The 24,727-nt window shown below is 36.5% G+C and overlaps 1 protein-coding gene across 4 annotated transcripts in view; it reads right to left on the bottom strand.

The window, feature by feature from the left end:
• The window catches only part of CPEB2 (cytoplasmic polyadenylation element binding protein 2), a 52,279-nt gene that overhangs the window by 2,608 nt on the left and 24,944 nt on the right, over window positions 1–24,727 (bottom strand). For 2 of the 4 annotated variants that reach the window (XM_066185476.1, XM_066185480.1), the window contains 7 exons: window positions 19,801–19,824; window positions 16,151–16,321; window positions 14,461–14,550; window positions 8,719–8,837; window positions 8,324–8,438; window positions 6,362–6,543; window positions 1–1,351 (listed from right to left, as the gene is read on the bottom strand). The exon at window positions 1–1,351 is cut by the window's left edge and continues 2,608 nt beyond it. In XM_066185476.1, the coding sequence (XP_066041573.1) occupies window positions 1,124–1,351; window positions 6,362–6,543; window positions 8,324–8,438; window positions 8,719–8,837; window positions 14,461–14,550; window positions 16,151–16,321; window positions 19,801–19,824 (929 nt within the window). In that variant the 3' untranslated portion in view covers window positions 1–1,123. Of the gene's footprint in view, window positions 1,352–6,361; window positions 6,544–8,323; window positions 8,439–8,718; window positions 8,838–14,280; window positions 14,349–14,460; window positions 14,551–16,150; window positions 16,322–19,800; window positions 19,825–24,727 lie in introns of those variants that run through there. The other 2 variants (XM_066185477.1, XM_066185479.1) reach the window with 2 other exon arrangements.

The raw sequence follows: 24,727 nt of genomic DNA, 5'->3' as shown, positions 1-24,727 counted from the left end.
GGGGCTTAAAAGAACTTTTTAAATGCTAGCTTTTTACTCAAACTTGTATCTATACTACATCACGCCACGTTAAGTAGAAGCACACATCACAAAATTGCACAGGGATTACAATATTACATCCAGTCTGCATAAAATTGAATTCCACTACTGACCAGGTCACAAAATGGCTGCACTTTCTAGTCTAAAACTAATTTGCATATTGTACACATGTAGGACATTTTTTTACTTCAGTCACAATAATGCATGCAAGTTTGTTTTTTGTAAGAAATTTTGTAAATTTGCTCATGCTACCTAGTTTCAAGAGAGCCTTTTTTTGAACATTTGCAATAACTCACCTCTTGTTAATTAATAGTTCTAGTGCATGCATATGGTGTATACAGGTAAGTAAACATGCAATTTTTTCACATTCTAAAACTATGGCAGTTTAGGCCATATTGTGCTGCCTGCATTTAATCTGTAATGCAGTGTGTCTTAAACGTTTCAATCCCGTATTAATAGGTGGCATTACACATAACACCTATATAGCAGCAAAGCTAATACAGCTTGTAATTAAAAATGTTTAAAAATAGCTAATAAATCAGATTATCTTGAGGTATTATTTCTTGCAAGTCAAAATGGAGAGCAAAAAATCAACCCTAATTTTTAGTTTATGTATACACTGAAAATAGCAACAACAATAAAAATAAGCTTTTGTAGCAGACATATTCCATCTTCACTATTTTGCTACCTTTGGTAAATTACTGGGGCAGATCTTGAAGTTAAAAACCCATGTTTAGAAATAAGTGCACGCTTCACCCACTAAATATAGCAGCAGACTGTGTGCCCCTACGCAAAAACATTCTCATATCTAGTTTTAACTTTACATATAAAAATAACTTGGAGAAAATACAAAAAAACATTTTATTTTAACATGAAAATATCACAAAAATTAGTAAGCCTGAGATGTAGGGTTTTGGTGAAAAACAAGAGGCTTGTAGTGTTTTGGCTGCTGATAAAGATGCATGTATTGATAGCTGGGGTGAAAAGCAGAAGAATGCACTTATTTCTTCTGCATGTCAGTATCTTCAAACACAGTAAGCCACATGCACCCTTCTCTCCTTATGTAGATGCTGGTTCACCATGTTTAATTCCAGCGGAAGTGGATCTGACGTGGGCGGTCAGCCCCCTCTTTTACCAATGGCTTATGGAATTCACGTCCTGCACGAGAGTGGATATTTGCCCAACAAAACTCACAGTAATACTGCAGGCAAGTGACATTGGCACAAAAGAAAGGAGCAAACTTCCCACCGCACCGCGCACCCTGGCACTCGTCACACATCTGGTCATCCAACACATATGGCTTTACCTCCACCTGTTGGAGTAAAACAGAAACAATTCCCATTAATAACTGTTCCTACGTGAAGTTGTATGAAGGCATTCATTTTTCTCTGGTTTAAAAAAGAACCCCAAAAAACCCCCTGAAGGCTGCAAGCAGTCATATTAACGCCTTTATATAACTGACCAGTTTTTGCTCATTATCATTTATCATGTACAAACCCATGCATACTGCAGAACACTTCAAGGCAGATCATTAGAAGCACACTGTGCATGTAATAAACAGCTACATCAGAAAATTCCCCTCATTTACACTGGGGAAGTTTTCTTTGCAAACGATATTAGGAATGTATGCGTAGAAGAAAACCAAACCACTCAAAGTGATGACTAAAGTTTTTGCTTTCATGTTTTTCAGATTCTGTGCTGCCTAGGTGTGTAGTTCTGAGCCTCATATTAACTGTTAGTAAGCTCTTCACAAAGAAGGCAGACAAAACAAATCCTTTTTCAGATGGAGACCAAAGACAACTGTTAAAAGTTTTCAGGCCCAAAAGCATAAACAAGGGTGGACTGAAGAAAGAAAACAAGAAGGATGAGACCTGACAACCTGAGGCTGTAATTGGACAATTAAACCCAATATGCAAATGGACCGAAACTTGTAAAAAAGACCTCGTGATCTGTCATCAGTTTTGTGACCATTTTGGGTCCACCTTGGGTATAGCCCTGGCCAGGCTCTTGTATAGCCCAAGGCGTAACCTCTAAGGTCTTTTAATAAATATCGACTTTATTCTCTTAGCTCCGTCTAGTCTCCGTTCCAGGTCAGCCTTCCCAAGGCATCAAAAGGTCTCCCAACTGGACATCAACATGACAACTACACTGTTTAGCAAAAAAATAACCGAACATATGAGACTACCCTTTAATGTTGTATTTTTTTTAAGTACAAGTGTTTGTGCATGTACTACATTTGTGTGCAAATTAAAAGTACTTTTTGCAAGCTGTAATGCAGATCTTTTAGCAGAGCTGTTCACCAAGATTTCACTCCCTATTTTTAAAATATGGCCAAATTTGGCACTACCAATTTTGGTAATCTATTACTTTCTCTTTCTGTGGCTTTGAGCTGTACAGGAATTTGTATTCAATACAATTCTTAAAATATTTTTTAAAGACCATTTTGCAAGTCTACAGACAGCTACAAACACCTGTCTTACACAGCTTCTTTCTCCCAAACTCATCTGACTGCCAGAATGGAAAAGTGGCAGGAGTCCAATGGTAAATATGCATTATGTCTTTGCATAACTGTACTGCTACAGACTGCGATCAGACAGGAAGAAGTTCTTCATAATAAAACACAAAATGAGCTGACGCGGTCATTAAGGAATGTATTGTTGTATTCCACATTTTCCTCACTGCCACATGAGATTTTTTTTCCTTAGATACTAATACGTCAGAAGATCACTACATATAGATATCGACTGTGTGCTCTATACTCAGACAAAATATGCCTGAAATATTAAAAATTTTTAAATTATACTTTTTCAATGTATCACCAGAGGAAAAAATTTACATAACCAGCTCCCTGCCCTGAAGTTTTACAGCCAAATAGGCTCCATGTTCTTAGCTTCAGAAGTAGAGGCCATCCTAGAAATGTCAGACTATGCTTCTTCCAGTAATCTATATTCAGTACAAGCTCTACTTCTAATTTCACTACAATGACCTGCCTTATCACCAATTACACTCAAACTTTCCAATAAACAGGTACCTTATGCAGTAACTGTGTTTGTGGCTCAGAATTACTGAAAGCATGAAGCAGCATTTATTTCAAGCTTCAGTGCACTAATGCACCAAGATCGGTATGAAGATGATTTCAAAAATATTAGAGAAACACTTTGGGGAAAGGAAATATTACATGATGTGGATGCAGACTGCTGGCATATGAAAGCTTAACAGTATTTTAACGCAATAGTAAGTTGAAACTCCGAAGAAATGTTTGGAGCTGAGCTTTCATACATTATGAGGAGTACTTTGCTGAAGAAAAACATCTGTTAGAGAAACTAAATATATCTACACATCAAAAGAAGAGGAGAGAAGCTACAGAGAACTTAGTTAAGGAAGAAGTTAAGATCACAGACAATGTTTGTCAAGTGACTGTGGTACTAAGATTTCCAATTAAGCCAGAAGAAGGTATGTGCAAAAAATGCTATAAACACTTTGAACTGAAGTTCAGAAGGATAAACACATGAACTGCAAAATTTAGGAATTGAAAAAGATTTCTACACAGACAACTGGTTATGAACAGAATCTAAAAGAACACTAGACCTACAGAAACTGGAGATAACTGATATGGAAAGGCAGTGCTGAGGTAAGGGCAGAACAGGCTCTGCCTTGAGGACTTCAGTGAGATACAGACTGTATTACCTTCCTGGCCAACATACAAACAGCTCAGGTGAAGGCATTACCCAAAGTAGGACTATCATCCTCATTTACAAAACTAGTGGTTTACAGATTTACACTCACTGCTTGCTCATGTATAAATCAGCAGTAACACCGATTTCAGAATATTTTCAGAGCCTGAAAAGGCATTAGTGTAAAAACTCCATGGAGGCAAAAAACTGTTTCTGAAAATAGCCTTTTTCATACTTTCAGCTAAGATTCAAGATGTTCCCTAAAACGATGCTCTTTTGTATGACTCCTCAGTAATGCAAATAACTGGGCGGTAATAAATATATGTAATTATATAAATAAGGATTAACTTTATGGTTTAATTAAAGAAGATGACTTAAAAAACATAGACTAACCCCCCTCTCATATAAACAAAGAAGTTCATAAACCCTCCCCATCATGGGACTTAAAGACATGTTTAATAAAATAGTTAAGATTTGGCACTGTTGTGTTTTGCCAGTGGAACACCTCAGGAGTAGCACACATTTTTTAAAATAGGAAAAGATGGGGATGGTAATAAAAATGTGGAAATTCCAAATTTAAGAGAACACTTGAGTCAAGAAATGAATTTTTCAAGTGTTAGAAAAGCAACACTAAAGAAATAACACAAATTATATCAAAAAAGAAACTTGAAGAGTTTAGATATTTAAAGAGAAAACCTAGATCTTCCTGCCTTTCCCCCTCAGCCTCTCCAGCCCATGAACACCTGTCTCCAGATACTAACTGTGCTTGGTGGGGGGTTGGATTGTTCTGGTTCTTGTTTGTGTGGGGGTTTTTGTGGCTTTTTTTTTTTAATTTGTGATTGAAGAAATCATTGTGTACTGCTTTTATAAATCAAGTTTCAGTGGATGTAAGTCAAATACTGTGTTTTCTCAGAGGATCCAGCAACTGGGGTAGATTTTGTGTCGGTTTTTCTTTTCCCCCAAGCTCCAAGAGGCCTGCAGTCCATCCCACCTTAAGAACTGCAGTGTTCCATCACCTGTTAACAACCTACATCCTTTTCTCTGAAACAGCAAGCACTGCCATTTCAGATACCTGCTTAGCATCCAAAGAGCCCTTAAGATCTCTGGTGACCTATCATAAAAAAACACAGAACAGCTAAACGGCCTTCAAAGGCAACGGCAGCCTTCAAAGTTAGGATCATGCCTTCTCTTACAAGATGGCACTGCCAGTCTGCCATATGCCTCTCTACTGCAAAGGACACTCCCATGGGAAGAGGAAAACCAGGATAAAAGTTCCCCATGGTTTACAAGGTCCAGGTCTCCCACATGGGAGAGAGATATAATTTGGATTGGACCCAACTGTCCAAGTCTCAATTTTCAAGTCAGGTGACTTCACAGATAAACACCCTTTCGACAGTTCCTGAAAGAAACTTTTAATAATACTCAATTCTGAAGTTAAATGATTCATTTAGCATTTCTTTAGAGGAAATTCTGGATTCTGGTCTTTACTTTCATTTCTGTCCAAATGCTCAAATGCAAGATGGTTAAGAGTTTTATTTCCCCTCACCCAATCCCAGTGTCAAGGCCATTTTTTTCTGTTACCTAAGTATCCAAAAAGCAGTTATAAGTCATCGACAGCTGCGAGTCACAAGGATAGAAATCCCATGACCAAAACGTAGCCATCACATCTTGATTTGAAGCCTAGATGACTACCCACATCCACACCCACTCATCCTCTGGGAAGGACCATGTTTGAGAATTTCAGCTCATAAGGCAAGCGATATTTGAGACATATTCATAAAGCTGAATTACTCTGCCTATTTGAAAGGAGAGAAGCACATGCTGCCTCCCTAGAGCAGACTTCTGTTAACTGCACTACTTTCTTTTTCCCATGTCTTTGATGTGTAGAGGAGACTGGACCTTGAACTACTTTACTTACTCAACCCTTCTTCCCATAAGACCTTAGTTTTTTGGTTTTTTAAGAACACCTATTAATGCCAGACTATCTCTGCAGCTCTTGACACCAAAACTAGTGACCCTTAAAACTGACATAATTTAGATGTGAGTTTTCTTTGCTACTCTTATACTTCTGATTAGGAGTTATGAAGTTCACTAGTCTTCTTAATGGAAGTTAGTTTTACTTTTCCTAGGAATAAGCATTTAGCAAATAAAAATATGCATTGGGAAGTACCAAGAAGACTTTCAAACAAAAAAAATAAGATGCTTTGTATTTTAGGTGTAAAGCCTGACCAATTTTCTGAGCACTGACAATTACGGCTGAAATTAAGGGCAGTTGTAAGTATCAAGCTAATCTGAAGCCAATGAATACCAGAGCTTCTTATGAATGACAGAGATCATAGTATTTGGTTTCATTAGAACATGGGAGAGCAAGAAATTTTCAAGCCCTTTTCCCATACACAACAAAACCAGGAACTCCAGAATGGGAAGAACAAACGGTCCAATACATGTCAAAGGAACAAACTGTTGCTCTGTGGAAATATGTTGTTCATTCGGGGGCATCCAGGCATACTTCTGAAAGTAGTGGAGTTACATGACTGCTAAAAAAAATGTAGGAGCTGACTTGACAGCAAATCACATGCAATGCTACCACACTCTCAGAAATTTCTTAATAGAGCAAAACTCTTTTTCTAAATTTCTGTGTAACTTACTCGTTTATCAATATCGCCATGCTGAAGTTGAACAAACCGAGCACTGATGGCAGCAATGTAACTCTGCTGATTGGAAAAAGCAACACGGCCAGCACCTTTTGGGTATTTCAGCTCAGGGTCAGTGTCAATTCCTGCATAACAAACTCCACCATAGAGACGGTCCATGATCATAGCCAATTCCACTATGAAGAAACGAAACAGCGTTTATTCAAACTATTCCTACAGTACAAACTTAGTATGTTCATGTCTAAAAATACCAGAAAAGTAAATTTTCATTATTAATTTTGCAAAAACCAATGAAACAGTAATAGGATTAAAAAATATTAAAGAAATAATACAAAAATAAGCTATTAATTACTCAGCAGACAGATCTTACACACTCGGGGCACATACATCCAAGGAACAATGAAACTATGTTCTTGATAACCTGAAAATGAAATTCCAGGGTAGTTTTCTTCAGAGGATTACAGCAAGTTTTTTGGCAAGCATTGGAATGTATGCTGTATAAAACAGATCCTCATGCCACAAATTCCTTGGTGCATGTCCTCTGGCTGTCCTAATGCTCTACGTCCTACTTGAATTTGAAAATGTAGTTAGCATCCTTTCATTAGTCACACAGAACTTGATTATCTCTACAGTGCTATACTTACCACAGATACTGAAGTTCAGAGAAACAAAAATTTCAAATTTTACAGATCAAATACCTAGGCAGCCCTCTTACTGCCATATTATACTGAATTTAGTTGCAATTCTCTGGGGTGGAAAATGCTGTTTTTTCCGAATTAGTGTACTCTGTATTAGGACAGAGGTGTCAGAAGTTCTTGATGTTCAATAGGTATCTGAAGAGTCTCCTCAAGTTTTACTGCTTTTGTGAAGTCATTATTCTTATTTCACAATGCCATAAAAGTTTCATTTTCACATATAAAGGGCATTTGTGAACTGAGCATAAGAATGCATCCATTACATTTACCACAGACATTCAGCACAGTAATATGGAGCATTGGACTTAATTTAAGGAAAAATTAATCTGTAGTTCGAACATACTGTGTTTACACTCATTTACAGAGCTTGTATTACAGTCTTAAAAGCAGAATACCAAAAAAGCTTGAGCACTGCAGGTCCAAGATAGAGAAATTTAAGATCTTTTGCATCCCAAATTTGCACTATTATTTCTTGGTTCTCTTACATCTTTCATCTAAAAGCTCATCTTTCTCTTAGAATAAAATTCATTACTAACTATGAAAGACTAATGAAATCCAGAAGCCATTCTAATAACGAAGGGAATTTGAACCACTGTACGCTTCTACTTCCACCATTCACTGCAATCTACTTACTAGAAAGCCACCTAAGCCATTATAAAAGCAACCTGAAATGCAGACTGTCCAGACTGTACTTCAACCATTCCACAGCTAGAGAAACATTTATTTTTCCCTTCACGCCTCTGGCGAGAGTCTAGAAAGAGTCCTGCAATCTCCTATAATGCTGTGCCATAAAACTGTGCTAGCACTCTGAATTTCTTCCTTTTTCCTCTATGCCTACCTGTTCAAATACTCTATCATCTGTGTTTGTGTGTGTAATCTGACAGCAGCAGAAGAGTAGCTAATGCACAATGACAAGCAGGTACAAATACCGCTCCACACTCACGGAGAAGGGAAGAGATGTTTCCATAGCACTATTTTAAAACCAAACTCTTTGTTTTATGCCTCTTGAGACATAGCTTATGCTACAGCTGTAGAGAGGTAACAGTTTCCAGTAAATCTCAACGATGAACTGTGATTTATGGCCAAAACCAGACAGTAATGAAACTTAGGCATACATAAATATTGCACTCTGGTTAAAACTACCAAGACTGTTCAATTCAGATATTTCCATATCTATCCATACATAACTGTAAAAAATTATGCATGGTATAAATTATTTATAATAATTTTTCTTTAAAAAATTGCAACAGATTCTACTCACCAGCTCTTAATGGTCTAGGGACTCCTCCAACAAAAATTGTTTTTCGAGGATCAAGTGGCTGTGAACCATCCATCACAAAGTCACTGTCACTTAGGTTCCAGGGACGGATCTGAACCTATTAAATTGGGAAAGAAAATAGTGTCCTACTTTTAAGTTTCACTACAGTGTGGAAATACGTTCATCTGTCAGTCATAACCTCATTATTGTAGCATGTCTAGATGCTTTGTTTTAATCCTATCAATGCAAAATACTACAATTTTAAAATAATCCAAGTGTTCCAGATGTTGAGCTCTGCCGAAAGTAGTTTAACTTTTGATTTTTTCATCTTCATAATTTCCAGTGCTGTTTTAGACAGATGGCAGCCCTAGCCTGCAGGCCATTGACTCTGTACTTACTGGCTTGTCCTTGATGGTGGGGCTGGAAACACACAGATAGAGCTTTCCATCTTCTTCAATGCAGGCATCAATCAGGGCCTGGACAGAACTCTCTTCTTGGAACAGGAGGAATGCGTAACCTGGGAAAAAACCCAAACCAATTGATATATTTTCTCTTATCTTTATTTTACAGAATCATCTTTGCCACTCATTTTTTCATTCAGAAGTAAAACAAAGTCAAACTCATGTTAGTCATCTTCTTTAACTATGTACTATATTGCCATAATTAACAGAAATTCCATTTGTAAAATATTTGTCAGAAGAGACTAATAACGAAATAAAAGCAAACATGTCTGCTCTATCATGCACTGGAAGTCTAGGCTAAACATCATGCACTGGCTGCAATGGGCATTATACAATCAAAATCCGACTTGGCACAAAGGACTAATCTCTATTCTGGAGATTAGATCAAAGTATTTTATTACATAAGCGACTCAGCAAACCTTTCAAACACTACAAAAAAAAAAAAAGAAGAATTAAAATGCTTATTTAATGCTACATAAAACCAAACAGTCAGACAAGCAAAGAACCTGACACATTACTTTCACAGTTACAGTATGATACACTAAATTTGTGACTTCATGAAAAACTCAGTAGCATAATTAGGGTTGTATACTAAAACAAACTTAAAAAGGGACCATAACTCACATTTATTTCTGAGATTACTACCAAGTTTAGAATTTTCACATAGTTATGTTTTATGACTTTGATGAAGAAGTAAATGCTGAAGCAGCTGCTCTAGAGGGGGCTTAGGAAAAGGGAACATGGATGCATTACCAAGCCTTTTGGAAATCTTGCTGCATTTCTCAGAGAAGCTAATTAAGCACCAGCCACTTCTTACGGCAAACAGACGCTGTAGGTCATCAAGGTAAAGGTGGTAGGGTTTATCTTGAAGACCATTAAAGAATCAGTGCATTAACAACTTAAGATTTAAGAAACAAATGCACAACTGATTTTAGACGTGGAAAGAAGAACTGGATTTTAAGAAAAAGATGTAAGGTCTATACTGGTCTTTCTAATAAGTTGTACCTTATTTCTTACCCCTCATACCACAGTCCCATCACAGTTACATAAAAGGGACACATGACAGATTTTATGTATTTTATATTTTTATGTAAATCTTACTTAAGTTTCCTAACAAATATGCCATAGGGAATCTTTGGACTTGGGCTGAAGCATCTTCTTGTAAAGTCCACTTGTCACTGCTGACCTGTAATTTTTTAATGATGACCTGTTTAATTTAAGCTTAATCAGTAATAATTCAGATTCAAAATCTGTTTTAATGTGGATATATTTCACTATTTATCATACACCCATGCAAAACTCAGTGAATGAGGGCATGTGCCCACTGGCATAGGTCAGATAAGCTCCATGCAACTGTCCTTACTTGGTCAGAAGCCAAGCACACATATTCCAGTTTGAACGGAGAGCTCAGTACAAGAATGATGGGAGTGCAAAAACTTGATTAATCAAAGGGAGGGTTAATTGTATGTGATCCTGTCTAAGGAATCAGACATAAAAAGATTCCCCAGATACTAATTTTTCATCAGCTCTTCTCCTAATGCAGTTCAAAGGTACTGCTATATAGCTCCAGATAGACGAGGTTGGTAAGTGCCTCCATATAGTTTACCACTTCTGTGTCTGCAGCTCTTAATATGCTTAACTGCAGCAACTGGCAAAAAGATAAAAAATTCAAGTACAAGAACTCAAGGAGTGATAAGGATCATTACAGATTTCACAGAATATTCTGAGTTGGATGGGACACACAAAGATCACTGAGTCCATCCATCTCTTAAGTGAATGGCCTATAAAGGGATTGAATCCACAACTTGGATGGTTATTAGCACCATGCTCTAAACAACTGAGGTAATCTCAGGGTCAATTTACTACCACTCCTGACATGGAAAGAAAAGCAATAGCAAAGCCGTATGTTAATACTGCCTTCTCAGCCTCATCTAAAAAACATGTACTCATGTCTTGGCTTATCCCACTTAATTAAATGCCTCAGAGAGCCTTGTGTCATGAGCTCAGCTGTACTACTGCCCTCTGAAGACAGAGTACAGTTAGGATATAGCCTGTACCATCAAATCAGTCTGTCAGTAGTTTTGTTCCACAGCTCTACATCTTCAATGATTTACAATGCTCACTTAAGAGATGGACTGGTGAGCACTGGAACAGAAAGCCCATCAGGTAAGTCTGAAGAGCCTAGCTATTTGAAGAGTCCTACCAAATTAAAACTTTTCATTTTTTGGTATTCATTATATAAAGAACAAATCAAAAGCAAAGCATTCTAGACTAGATTCACACTAACACAATTTTCTGAGCAAGGAAAAAAATTCTTTATTTCCCAGCAATATGAAAGTTTACCAGAGGGAGAAATGATGTTTCATATTCCGTGCAGAAATCAGAGAGCAACTTGAAATTCTATCAACCTCCAGCTAATTCCTCTTACTAATAGCTTAGAGGAGGAGTCAAGAAAAACATTGCAAGCCAGTATGGCACTGCCATGTAGTGACAGTGTTTTGTGTTGGGGCTGGTTCCTCCACTGTCCTGACACACTCTCCACAGAGGACAATAAATGGCCTCAGTATAGTGCAATTGCCTAGAGAATGCTGCACCTTAACTTCAATCAGGAAGAATCAGTCCAAGCTGCAGGTTAATACAGACAATGGATCTACATAACCCATCATTCAGTTTTTCATTTAGTCATCCTTGATGAAGAATAAACTCCAAAACACACGTGAGGTGAAGAAACGTAGTGCTGCACTAGATTTGTGAGACCCATGTATCTAGTCTTTTAGATATCCTCAGTCTGGGTAAATGAATCAAGCTCAATATGCTTATGTTACAGTGACCTGAATTGCCCTCTATACTTCACTGGCTGTATTGGCCAGATTCACATTGATTAAAGGAAGCTTAGACACTAATCACATATGAAGATACCTACAGTTACTTGCCTGAATCCTGAGTTTGATCCTATTCAGTGTGATCAAATTAGCAGGTAACAAGTTCAACAGAATTTGTATGGACCTCGGGTTTTGCTTCTGAAACTCGAAGCAGAACATTTCCAATCTGAGTTTTTCAGCTAGTCAGCTCCGAGTTAGCAACTGGAAGCCTTGAAGAAAAAAGCTACTGCACAACTGTTGTGATACAAGGCAGCAGAAACAACCAGTTAGAAAAGGCTGGGGATACTGTCCTGTTTAAATCAGATTATCCTCTGAGACAGACTATAAATAGTACAGAGGACACAAACAACTGGGCCTATTTTGGAAGGCATTTTTTGAATTTCCATATCCTCATGGCACCATTTCTTTGAGAGCTTCATTATCACATGGAGTCCTCAACCCGGCGAGTTACTTTGGACATGTGCATTATTTCATAAATAAGTGTATTTGCCAGCTACGTAGTAACATGAGTTATGATAAACAGTGGCAACTCAGAAAGGAAGAAATTCTACATTACAGTTGGCAGATCACTGTTACAGACTTTGTACTTTGAGCTCAACTGAGAGTTTTTTTCAGAACGGAGCTTCCTTGTAAGATCAGTGTAAAGTTGTAAAAGTTCCTGTTATGTTTGGGTCTGATTTAGTGGTGAACCAACACAAAATGTAATTAGCTAAGAACAAGCAGTTGGTGTTTCTCTGGAGGCAGCCAGCCTTGATGGATCAAGACACTTTCTGAATTTCTTTCAGCAAGGAAACACTTATTATGAACTTGGCCTTCCCTCAGGACCTTCTGTAAGCAGAGAGCTTGGAAGGAAGCACAGCCTGGAAAACTGAACACTAAAAAAAAAAAAACCCAACCAAAACAGCCTGCATCTCTTCACCACAGAGAAGACTTACATGAATCAGTCCAGAATGGCCTAATTCTGAGATGTCTTTGGAAAGCAATACTATGGCAAATCTCTAATGAAACTGAACAAAGAAAAATATAGAAACCGAATTGATTTAATATAGAGCAATTTAGAAAATGGAGACTGGAAATAATAAAAAACATTAATTCCCTGAACTAATACAGTATATATTTCTCAACTGGTAATTACTGATTGATCTCAAAGCTTTACTTTGCCTATCCTTAGCCATTTCAGACATCTTAATATATCTCTACATGGTTCTTGTCTGTCCACACAAGCAATACTATGAAAGACAATTTTTAATGAAATTCTTCTACAAAATAATCATAAGTCATATGTATTGCATTGTACAAGAGGTATATCCAGTAATACTCAGCAGCTGTATGTTTCCAGAGTATTTACAAAGAGAAATCTACAGTGTATTTGAAATGTGTTACGCTACATACAAAAAATAATGAATAATGCAGCAAACTGAAAATCAGGCTGAACTGTTAAGACAGAAGAACAGTAAATGCTTTTATTTTTCAAGTAAGCATCAGTTAATCATGGGAAATCAACTTAGCACTTAGACTGAAATGTTTCCTGAATTAATTAGATCAGCACACTGAAGTTCTTCTATTTGTATTCTCTGCCTTTAAGAAGCTCTGCTTACAACACAGTTTGGGGTTTTTTCTTACTGTGGTAATTATAAACACAACCCAACTATATCAAAAAGCTTTATCAAATAAGGAAGTCTGGAAATACATCCTTAAGATGTTCAGATGCTGAGATAGGACTATCTCCTTGGAAACGAATGCCAGAATCCATTCCTTTCAGGTAAGAATATATTACATCTTCTGTCTTCTATACATTCATCACAGATTCTGTGAGATGCATCTTCTTCAAAGAGTTCCTTGGGAATTTCTCTTGGTAATTTATGAAGAGAGATGCACTCTTTAAGATAATCAAATTTAACTTGACAGTAGCTTTGTGTGCTGGGCTGACAATCAAAAAAGCCGAAGTCTCTTTGTTTGTCTTAGAATTTCCATGTAGCATCCATAAATGCTATTCAAATGCTTTCAATTCCATTTCCACTCTTTAGAGGGCCCATTGGGGATAATAATCCTGTCTTTTCCCCAGCATAGATGAACAGATAAATAAAGAATCAGTTTACAAAAGAACTATACCTACATTTGTCACCTCCACAGAAGGAATGAATTGCTGCATTCTCTACAAAATCAATAATCTCTGCATTGCTTTCATGTCTGGATCACACTTCTGCATTTATTTTATAAATAACAATACATGACTGTACATGTACACAGATATCCTACATAATTTACCTACTTAATCTACAGAATGATTTTTCCAACACTTTGTAAGTAATAGTAAAAAAATCTAACAGCAACACTAGAAATAGTTTGAAAAAATTATCAATATTTAATAATTCATCAAAAAGATTAGAGCTTCAACAGAAAGTTCACATCCTAAAAGTGAAAGATGCACAGTATTTGATTATCTTGACAGGATAAGCAAATGCACCCTTTTGCATCATGCCTTTAACTCCCTAAGGAAATATTTATCTAAGATTTTGTCTTTAAAAATTTGATCAAATTTCAGTTCTGGAAACTAGACAGAAATGCAAATACAAAACCGATGATCAGTGATGCATGCAGCTACAGAGTGTTGACCTGATCAGGCTCAGTAACAAAACAACAGTTTTAGACTCAGTATGTAAAGGAACCATACCTGGACCTGCACTGAAACAACAGATTTAACTGTTTTACATTATAACCTTTGGAAAAAGATGAGACACTTTCCCAGAGGAAGACTTGTACTCAGTGACAGGTCAAAACCTTCTAACTCTCTTACCTTTTGGTGGAAAATAGGACTTGCTCTCTGCTTTGTGAGGCCAGTCTACTACCAAGGGCCCAAATCGTCTGAAGCTGGCGGTAATTTCATCTAAAAACATGTACAATAGTTGCAATTCAAGTAAAATACATGACTCAACAAAAAAATACTATCAAGCAAAGACCTTTTGTTTCTAGCACAGGTTGACATGGGAAAAAATAAAACAGAACAAAATTTACAAGTTCCACGAACAAAAAATTTAAAATAGATGCATCTTCCAAAGAGTTAATATTTACACAACTTATTTCTGGTGATTTTAATCTTACATTTGCTTTTTATTGGTTAAAACCAGCAGCACTTCAGAAGCATATGGGCAACTAAAGCCATTTGTTAAAACTTCTGTAGTACTTCCCTAAATTCAAATCAGAATCTGGTTTGAATGAAATCAAATCAATTTACTGTTTAGTGACATACAGTTCACAACTTTGTAAGTAGGTATTTATATAGGAAGTAACACGACAATTAACACACTAGCAGTTTCCTACATATAGGAAATAAATACAGGATATCTTCCCTATAGCAGACACTATGTATGTATCAGAAACAGAAATTTAAAATGGTCTATTTAGAGGTGCTTCCAACAACAATGAATAGCCATGTTGCAAGATCTACTATGCCCCTTGCACAACTTTATGAGTTCTTTCTATCCAAGCCACACCTATATGTCAGTGACTGGAAAAAGTCTGAGGAAATAAGGAGATAGAGGAAAAAATAAACCATATAAAAGCAGCAACTCAAATGCAAGTATGCTTAATTTCTTTCAGTCATATCCTGCCGTTATCATATAAACAGGGAGGAAAGAAAGAAGATGTATTTCCTTGTGTTTTTGTTTAGTATTTGGATTATAGGCCACTGTGGTGAAGTACATTAAGATAAATCCCTTAGTACATTGTAGGAGAGCACCTCAACGAAAATGGAACCAAAATCTGATCTTTCCATGTCTGAAAGTTAATTAAATGGAGTCAGCTTATTTGGTTTGCACGTTATTCTAGGATTACCATGAACCTCCTAAAGGGACTTCTGCTTACATTACAAAGTTAACATGCAATTTTACATTTATCTGCACAGGAGAAGCCTCATATTAAACAGCACAATTACTTCAAATCACCAATGGTGTACAAAGCAATTTCAACTGCTTAACAATCCAAGTTTCTGTAGTACAGTCTCTGTTCAACACATCAAGAGTGCTCTGCCGCTTGACCTTGCTCTGCCTAAGTTTCTCTATTTCTCATCAGGAATAACATTAACCTTTCTATATGACTGCTGAGATCTTCAGGTAATAGTAAAATAGAATATGAAATTCATTTACAAATGGAAATTTCCTGTGAATACAGAATAAAGCAGGCACAGATAGAGGAGGGCTAAGATGCATTTGAAAGGAATATGCAAGGTAAGCAGGAGCATGCACTTCAGGCATTACATGAAACTGGAACCTGCAAGTGCAGAATCAGAAACAACTGCACCATCCCAAAACCAAAAGAGATGATAACTAAGCTCAACACACCCATCAACTTACATAGAGAACATAGAGTTACAGCCTCTTGCACAACAATATTTTGCTGAGTGGCTTTTTTTTACCGCTTAAGCCAGGTTTTTCACAAACTCTTTTTGTCTCTCCCTCCAAACTTAGCTTGGTTTTCAGGCAACTCACCTTCATCAATATCCGGTGGAAGACCTCCAACAAACACTTTCCGAGAAAAACGCTCAATTCGTTCTCCGTTCTGATGAGCCGAATAGCAGGTAGGGGAATTCAAGACTCCAACTTGATCACTATGACCATCATCCAGCAAGCCATCATCTATTGGGAAGAGGGAAGAACGGCCTTAAAAAGAAAAGATAATAATGTACATTAAAATAATTTTGTGGCAGCGCATGGTTATGTAATTTTAGAGAATGGGGGAATAGCAGTCTGGAGAGTCAAAATGAAAATACCAAGATTATAGAAAAGTTGACAGTAGTTAAAAGAAAAATTAGGAGAATGAAAAAATGCATTAAACTTCAAAATGAAATTTCAGGATTGCAAGCTGAAGTGTAATACTTCGTATTACATTATATGGTATTGCTCTGCTTCTTCCAGTAGAAGAGTGGTAATTTTGTTTTAATTGAAGGGTCTTATTTATGAAAAGAAAATATTAAAGACTGCTTAAGTGAGTTTTGTTAGTCTGCCTTGGTTTAGCTTCAAGTTAAACTACTAACTTCCTCCACCTGAATGACTACAGTGTGTCTAAACCCCTTAAATTTTAATTGCATAGGGAAACAGAAACATCTCGATCACAACAAGTGTCAAACACATTTCTAAAGGTATTGGATGCTGCTAACATAAGAATATATTTGATTTATAAGAAAGTAAGAGAGTCTTAGTAAATGTGCAAAATGTAACACTTGAAAAATGAGTCACAGTGTTGATTTACTCTTCTCACTCTCAATTTAACACAGTTTTGGAGGGAAGCCTTGTGGTGGTTCCTAACATGTAGTGATCTCCAGTGAGTTTGCTGTTACTCTGAACAGAAAATGTAAAATCTGAGATGTTCACAGGACAGCTTTGAAAATGCAATCTGACCCAAAAAGACCCTTAGAGGGCAGAGGGAAGTGAAAATATGGTAATTCTGTCCCACGTATTTCTTCCCTATTTCATATTTACAAATTTTATAGAACTCCAAACAAAAAAAAAAAAAAAAATCAGAAGGCCAGGATATTTATCTTGGCATATTCAATCTTTTATTGCTTAGTCAGCAACATTAAGATTAATGACAGTTTCAAATTCAGCAGTTTTTTAACTGCAAAAAGCCCTAAAAGAAAGAATTTGTAACGCAAAACAGTCCACATCACCGTTTCTTCTGAAATGTCATTTTTCTTGTTAGCTACTCATTTAAAAAATAATTATTAATACAACTGTTTTCCCAAAAGAAGCAAGACAGCTAAACCAAAAACCAACGTAGCACACTTTCGGGAAGCAAGCTAGTTTTCCTCTTAAATAAACATCTTCTTCCAGATTCATCCACTGAAAACCCATAGGGAGGACCAGTAGGTCCCTGACAGCTGAGTGTGCAGTACCTTGGCTGTGAGCAATACTGCAGTCTTTAATGCTCCTCACTCAGGGCAACATTCCCAGTAAAGCCTGGTAGGAACATCAGCAGATCCAGTGCTGACCAGCTGGGGGTGAGAGCAGTAGGAAAGCCCTTCATTTCCAGAAGACCACCCAAGAGTCAGGTGGTTAAAAGACAAGGGTGTAAAATGGACAGCAAATGTTATGACTAATAACCTATGTTACGGTAACACCTATTGACCCTGATGTGGTATCTCAACAAAAAAACTGAATGAAAGCAGAGGACGATATACAACCACCAAATATCATAAAGTATCACGAAGGGCACAAAATTAAAAGCAGGACTTGTTATTGCACCAAGTAACAGAGACTGTTAACTACATCATTTTTACGGTGGCATATCTGTGTCTTCAGCAGGCATCTGATGGAGAGGAGTACAGCAAATGCAGAAAGCGGTAGTAGGCTTTCCTTTCCATTAGGACTGGTGATAGGTGTGTTCTAAGAATGACTAGTGGGGAGCAAGAGATGCTTTGTCTCGTAAGGACACATTCAACAGGTCTGCAGCAGATCAGCAGAGCTGCCTTAGTGGAAGCATGTAGCTGGTGCTCAATGGGACAGAAAAGTGAGCAAGCAATGGAGACACAAAGCTAACATAGCTGGACAAAGCAGGCAAGTAGATTCCTCTGGTATAACAACTACCTAGGCATGAGAGGAGCAAGATTGAATCTATAAGATTGTAGCAGCTGCATAATGTAGATTTGAATTTTAGTTATGAAGACAAGTAAGAATGATCAAATCTTAAAGATGCATATGAAAAAGTGGTTAAGATTTGTTTGCACAACCAAAAAAAGTTGGATGCAACGAATTTCTGAATTACTGAAGCGAATGACAGAGAAGATGGAGCTGTTACTGTAATGACAGTGACAGGAAGAAGTGCATAATGGAAGAAATAAGATTCATATTGCAGGAGCCTGCAGGAAACTGCAAAGTGGAAATTTTAACACATTCCACTAATACAGGAGAGTTATTCTCAATATCTTAAATCTAAAATTACTGTAATTTAGCTTGGTTTATAGGAAGTGCTTCTTAAACAGTAAAACTTACAATATAGACAAGTATATAACGGAAAAGTCATAGAATAACCCTCAGAATAATTTATTTTTACCCACAGACCCATGTTAAAATCTAAGAACAATGAGAATTGCTCTTTACAAATAAAACCAGCAGAACACCGTCTGAAGTGATACCAGAGAGCTCAGTTTTACTTTAATGTGGGTAAAGGTTTGCCAAAAGCACTGCAGCTCCTCTGAGAGCTAAGGTGACATGAAGGACAATGGATAAACACTTTCAGAGTACCATGGTCTACATGACTCTTATTACTTTCCTCTCCATCCTCTTCACTTCTAAATGTCTGTCAGATAAAGAAAGCAAAAAGGTAATCTGCTTTTCCATTTCAATAGGTTTTCACATTTCTCATGATGACTATGAATAAAGAGGATAAGCCCTTCTAAACACTTGTTTCTTTTTGTTTCATGACAGTAAAAAAATAAGGAGAATCTGGCAGGAATTGTCAAAATGATTGCACTGTTACATCCACTGGCTTTGATCTACATCATGCCTCTCCAGATTATGGCTACCAAGCACTAGGTTACGGACCAATGCAGATACCAAGACAGACACATGAACTGATGTGTATGATATGAATACCAGAAGCTACCAAAGATTTTAGTAGTTTGTTCTTTACATGGTCTTTTATAACAACTTCAGGTCACATCCTAGGACAGTTAAACAGTAGAGCCTTTCCAAGGTTAGTGAGCACATACTGATTTAAACTATGAAGATCTGTTTACTACTTCTAAGAGCAGTCTACTAGATTTCTTGCTAAGTTTATGGAAAGCTTTTAGCTTTTACTCTGTACACTACTGCTTCTACAGAAGCAAAAGGAGTTAAAAGGACAACTAGCAAACTGTATACTTTTAAAGGGGGCAATGACTGAAAGCAATAGCCATTAGCGTGAACTAAATTACGACTAGAACTGCAGTTTTTAACTGATTAAAGGATTTGCAATTCAGATTGTAAGAGAAAAATGATCACAACAATCCAGACTGTACTCCTCCTTCCCTCACACCCTCCATCTTCCCCAAACTAAAATAACATGCAGATAAGCAATTACAATCAATAATCTGGATTAATTAATCATAATAATCAGTAACAGATCAGAATTAATTGAACTGTAACAAACAGAAGTGAATTACCTCGTCTTCGCCCATAACTCCTCGCTGCATGCAAACAAAGGACAAATTGTAAAATGTCAAATAACTGTATCATGCCCACAAACTAAAATATTTAAGACAGAGAACCATGTGGGTAAAGCAGTAAGTAAAAATCTGCATCTGTACTTGGTACTGATAATTGCAGATGAGAATGCATTAAAGTCTCACATAATACCATACTATTTTACTATTTAAATTGATGTTAACACCAGCTGTAAAGAACGTTCTTTCCAACATTTCAGTGTCTTTGAACTTGATCTTCACTTCATGTTAATTATGGATAAATTACTTATGGGGACTTTGCATTTCATTCTCAAAATGTGATTTGTATCTTACACAAGTGCTGAAATAACACACATAGGTACTGAAATTGTAAAAAGGAAAATACTACTGTAAAGTGCATGTAGCAAGTGTTAAATTAATCACAGACACATCCTGGTCCACATAGAACAGTTTGTACAGTCCTTTGCAGTGACAATGCAAATGCTGTAAGCCGTGACCTTCCTTTTTCATGAAAAGACCTAGCAGAAAATTAACCGCAAGGTTTTGTTTGAAACAAAAGATGCCTTGTACTAGCAAACGAAATCAGGGCACAAGTCACAAGAAATAGCATTGTATCAAAAACACTGCACAAAGGCAAAGCAACAATTTCGCATAGGCTGCAAGTAAATCCAAGATTTTCCTAACTTTTTAGTTTTGCAAGATTCTTAAAGAGATCATGCTCGCAGCTACAGTTCAGAAGACCATACTGATTGCTTCTTTGCCTGAAGGCTAAAAAACTAAAAATAGACAGATTACTAATACAGAAACTATCAAGCTTTGTGTAATTTCTTAGTTGCATTTCCACAAAGTATTTTCTATTCCTGTTTAACAGACTCAGTATCTGAGAAAAATTACCCTAATCATTACACAGTGGAGTTCAGTATCCAAATAGATGTTACTATTAACCATAAGACCATAGCAACATGTAGGAACAGACTGCTGTGTCTTGGCATTGTTGCTTTGATTTTACGAGGCATCTAATATGTCCAATTCTCTTAAAAGCAACTGTTGCTCTAGGCTGCTGAAATACATATAGATTCATAAAAATCAATTAATTATAAATGTCATTGTTCCATTCTCACATTATGAAATACTTATATCCAGGTACCTCCTATTTGATTAGGGGTTTTCAAAAATTTTACTAGATTTAGTATTTTTCCCTTTGTTATCTTGATCCCTTTCAACTAGAAATTCAGTGGATTGCTTATGGAATTTTGAAAAATCTTTCTTGCTTTTTCTCCCTTAGAACACTTATTTTTACACAACAGTCATCATCTTGCTATCCAACTTGTACTGACCTTGCTTTCAGATTTATTCTGTCCGGCCTGAAATAATTATTACTGAAAAGAAATTTTTGCTTAAAGGCTTTCAGATCTTTAAAATTTCTACTAGAAAGCCAAAACAGGAAAAAAAAACCACTTTCTGAAAGAGACATGTGTATCTAACGAAGAGGAAAAACTTTAATTCAGATTTCCGACATCAAAACGGAATCCACAGAACAGCGTAATCAGCTCTCTCACTAGGTGCTGGGGAGACTGATGCTGAGCTTCAGCCGTGTTTTCTCCCCGAAGCCAGGCCCTGCCAGAAGACACGCAGTTGTGTGTCAGTGTTGCAGCATGTACAATTCTTCTCTGACTCCTGGCCAAAGTGACTCCCACATAGCATTAGCAGTAGCGTCACTAAGCCCTCGCCTAACCTCAGACGTCTTTTTTTTTTTTTTTTTTTTTTTTTAAATTCCATCCACAAATAAAACTAGAGTAAGCAGGGAAAATTAAAGTGCTGCCCATCTGCAGCAATGTCTGCAGTGCTGTGTTCTGTCTCAAAGGATAATAGAGTGATGCATACTAATGTTCATCTTTTGGTACAAGTGTCAGGATATGGCTTTTCTTTTCTTCTGCCCCTTTCAGCCTTCCAAACCAGCTCAGCTATTTTCTTACATTTTCATAGTTAAGACACAGTGATATGCAGAAAAATATTTTGCTACAGAACAACTGAAGTCTTCTTAATGCATTCATAAAAAGGCAACAGTAATTTTAGGAAAAAACAAGGAAGAGTTATTAAAAAATTAAAAACCCCCAATGCAGTTAAACTTTAAACAGTAGATGGTGCAGTAATTGATATATACAGAAATTACAATGATCTCCCAAAGTTATCTGTGTATTTCTTGCTTCAACAAAACAATGAAATCAGGGAAAATGGGAGAAAAACTGTACCGGATATTGTCATATCATTTACTTTACTTGCATGGCAAACCTTCCTTCCTAAAATTCATCTGTCTTGCTCATTTAGATTGCAAACTAGTCTGGGCAGAGATTTAGTGCTACTTTGCATTTAGAAAAATGCAGCATTTCTGTTTTTACTAAAATAATATGCATATAATGTTTTATGTGATATATATATATATATATGTGTGTGTGTGTGTGTGTGTGTGTGTGTGTGTGTGTGTGTGTGTTTATTTTACACCTTACAGAGCGCACATGTTTACAGAGCATGGCAGCTGTATAAATATAGTTAATTACAGGTTTACCTATACATCTAGATTATACAGATGTATTTAACATACACATAATCAGTGCACGTGTTTACAGATAAATAATTGCAGGGAGGACAGCTCTTTTGGAAAAGGCCAGACACTGTAGGCAAACAATTGATTTACAGAAACAAAAAAGGAAAGATTAAACTGTTTTCCTTAACTTGTCCAAATAATAAGTCACACAGAAATTTGTGTTTTAGTTTATAAAGCTGGATATTTTAAGAAGCCAGTAGCTTGGAAAGATTACAAATGAGTGAGAATGCATGGAAGACTTTTATTCTAGAAAATATCAATTAGGCAACACATACAAAAAGTATAATGATGCCCAATAAAAATGAAATCCAGTAACACTGGAATCTTCAAAAATTAAGAGTGCTTTATACACAACAAAGATATTTCCTTTTAGCTAAAACCTTCTTTTTCTATATCCCTGAAGTTGCATACTAATATAGCTTACACCTGTCAGAAAAATTAAAATCCCCCTTTCTGCAATGTAAATCAGCTCACAGATTTAAGACAGAAGTAAATACATTTGTTGTGCATGCTTATCTAACATTGAGATAATAGAACTGTACATTGTGTGAGCAACTGTAAATGTATGTTATGTATTTGCTGTCACAAAGGTACCAAATGTATGGTTTCATTTTATTCAGACACATATTTCAAATACATAACCAGAGATCAAATACACACATATTGAAGTAACCCAACTGAAAGACTGAGTTGAATTAAAAATACCACGTTGTGTATCAGGAAAAACTACCAGGCAAATTTCCTACAAAGGTAACTGTGAAGTTTATAGGAAGATAAAATACTATTTGCCATTAACATTCTGACACAACCATCAAATAATGACAGAGACATGATGAAGCCTTTTTCATTAATAATTGTAATTCAAAGAAATCCATAAATAGTTACAGCAAAAATTTCCCAGGAGTCTAGACTAAAGGAGGCAGGTGCCTCATTCCGATTTTATCCTACTGGATTTGGGTGCCCAAATTCCATTTAGATTTCTTTAGAAATAACACTTTCATAGATTTTAAAGCTGAAAGACATCATTATGACCATTCAAGCTGGGCACACCTAAAAAATTACAGAAGTTCATTTAGCAATTCCTGTATAGGAAGTTCAGTAATTTCTATTTGAAGTAAAACCGCTTTCTTTAGAAGCACAACCAGTTATAGTACCTCTAAGAAGTCTAATACACCCTTACTAAACTAATCAAATGGGGAATTCTGTTTCAACAGCCGTTGAAAAAATCAAGGCATTTAAACTACAGAAGGTGAGGGGAACCCCATAATGGGGAAAAATATCCTACATCCCAATAAACTTGACTCATGTATTATTACTTGCTTCACAAATGTTCTCTCTAAGCTGACAAAGATGCAGTCAGGTATACCCCTTCCAAAGTATCTTTTTTTTTGACTTTTGAGAGATAACAGTCATTAAAAATGCATTACTTTTTTTACAGCTTAAGCAGAAACAGATATATAATTATATATAATTTATTAAAACACATAAATCAGGTTTCCATTAGTTCATTTCAGTAATTTAAACAATGAAAACTGTAAATATTAATATTAGGTACAGTTCAGTAAGTACATTTTAAATAAGCTGGAAAAAAAAAATCTATCACTTAAGAAGAAAAACTACCTAAAAAAAAAAAAGTTTTATCTAGAAGTGCTTAATTTTAAAAGGGCTGTAAAATTTCAGCCTGGCTCATGTTAGGCTCATATTCTACCTTGCTGGAATCCAGAGATACCAGTTCACTAAAATTAAACCAATCAAAATCCAGAGAAGGTCAGTGTTAAGTATTAGTGCATGCATAAATGGGCAGAGGATGTTTAAAAATATTTGTGATTTGCCTTCATGAAGGTCTGGTATTCCTGCTCTTCTTCATAGCTACTCACTGAGAAATTAAAGGACAAATTTGAGTCTTTGAATTACTAACTCTTATTTACCCAGTTTTCCCTCCAAGGCACCAGTTACAGGGATAGAGGGAAATTCTAGCTTGAACCCACTTAAGTGGAAAAGGAAATTGAAGTCTACAAGTCCATCAACAGGTGTTCAAACCATAGTTCTCATTACTACACATTTGGAGGAAGCCTCTCAATTTATGCTAAGAAAGAAAGGCTGTGCAGAGTCTGAGCAGCTGGAGCTGCCCAAAAGCTGTTCCCGGTGCTTCAGTTCTTGAGCTGCAAGAAGCTGCAGTTAAGACACTAAAGGGGCTCTGAAGGGTGTTCCTGACTGCCCTGGCCTGCACCGACAGCTACATCAGACTCCAGCTATGTGGCAGAGACTAGGTGTCTACACAACAAGGCTCTGAATTAAATT

This window comes from Chamaea fasciata, unplaced genomic scaffold, assembly GCF_029207755.1.
Source record: "Chamaea fasciata isolate MVZ Bird 193981 ecotype frontalis unplaced genomic scaffold, bChaFas1.0.hap1 SCAF_6, whole genome shotgun sequence".
NCBI classification, from domain to species: domain Eukaryota; kingdom Metazoa; phylum Chordata; class Aves; order Passeriformes; family Sylviidae; genus Chamaea; species Chamaea fasciata.
This window is presented reverse-complemented; position numbering and strand designations above follow the sequence as displayed.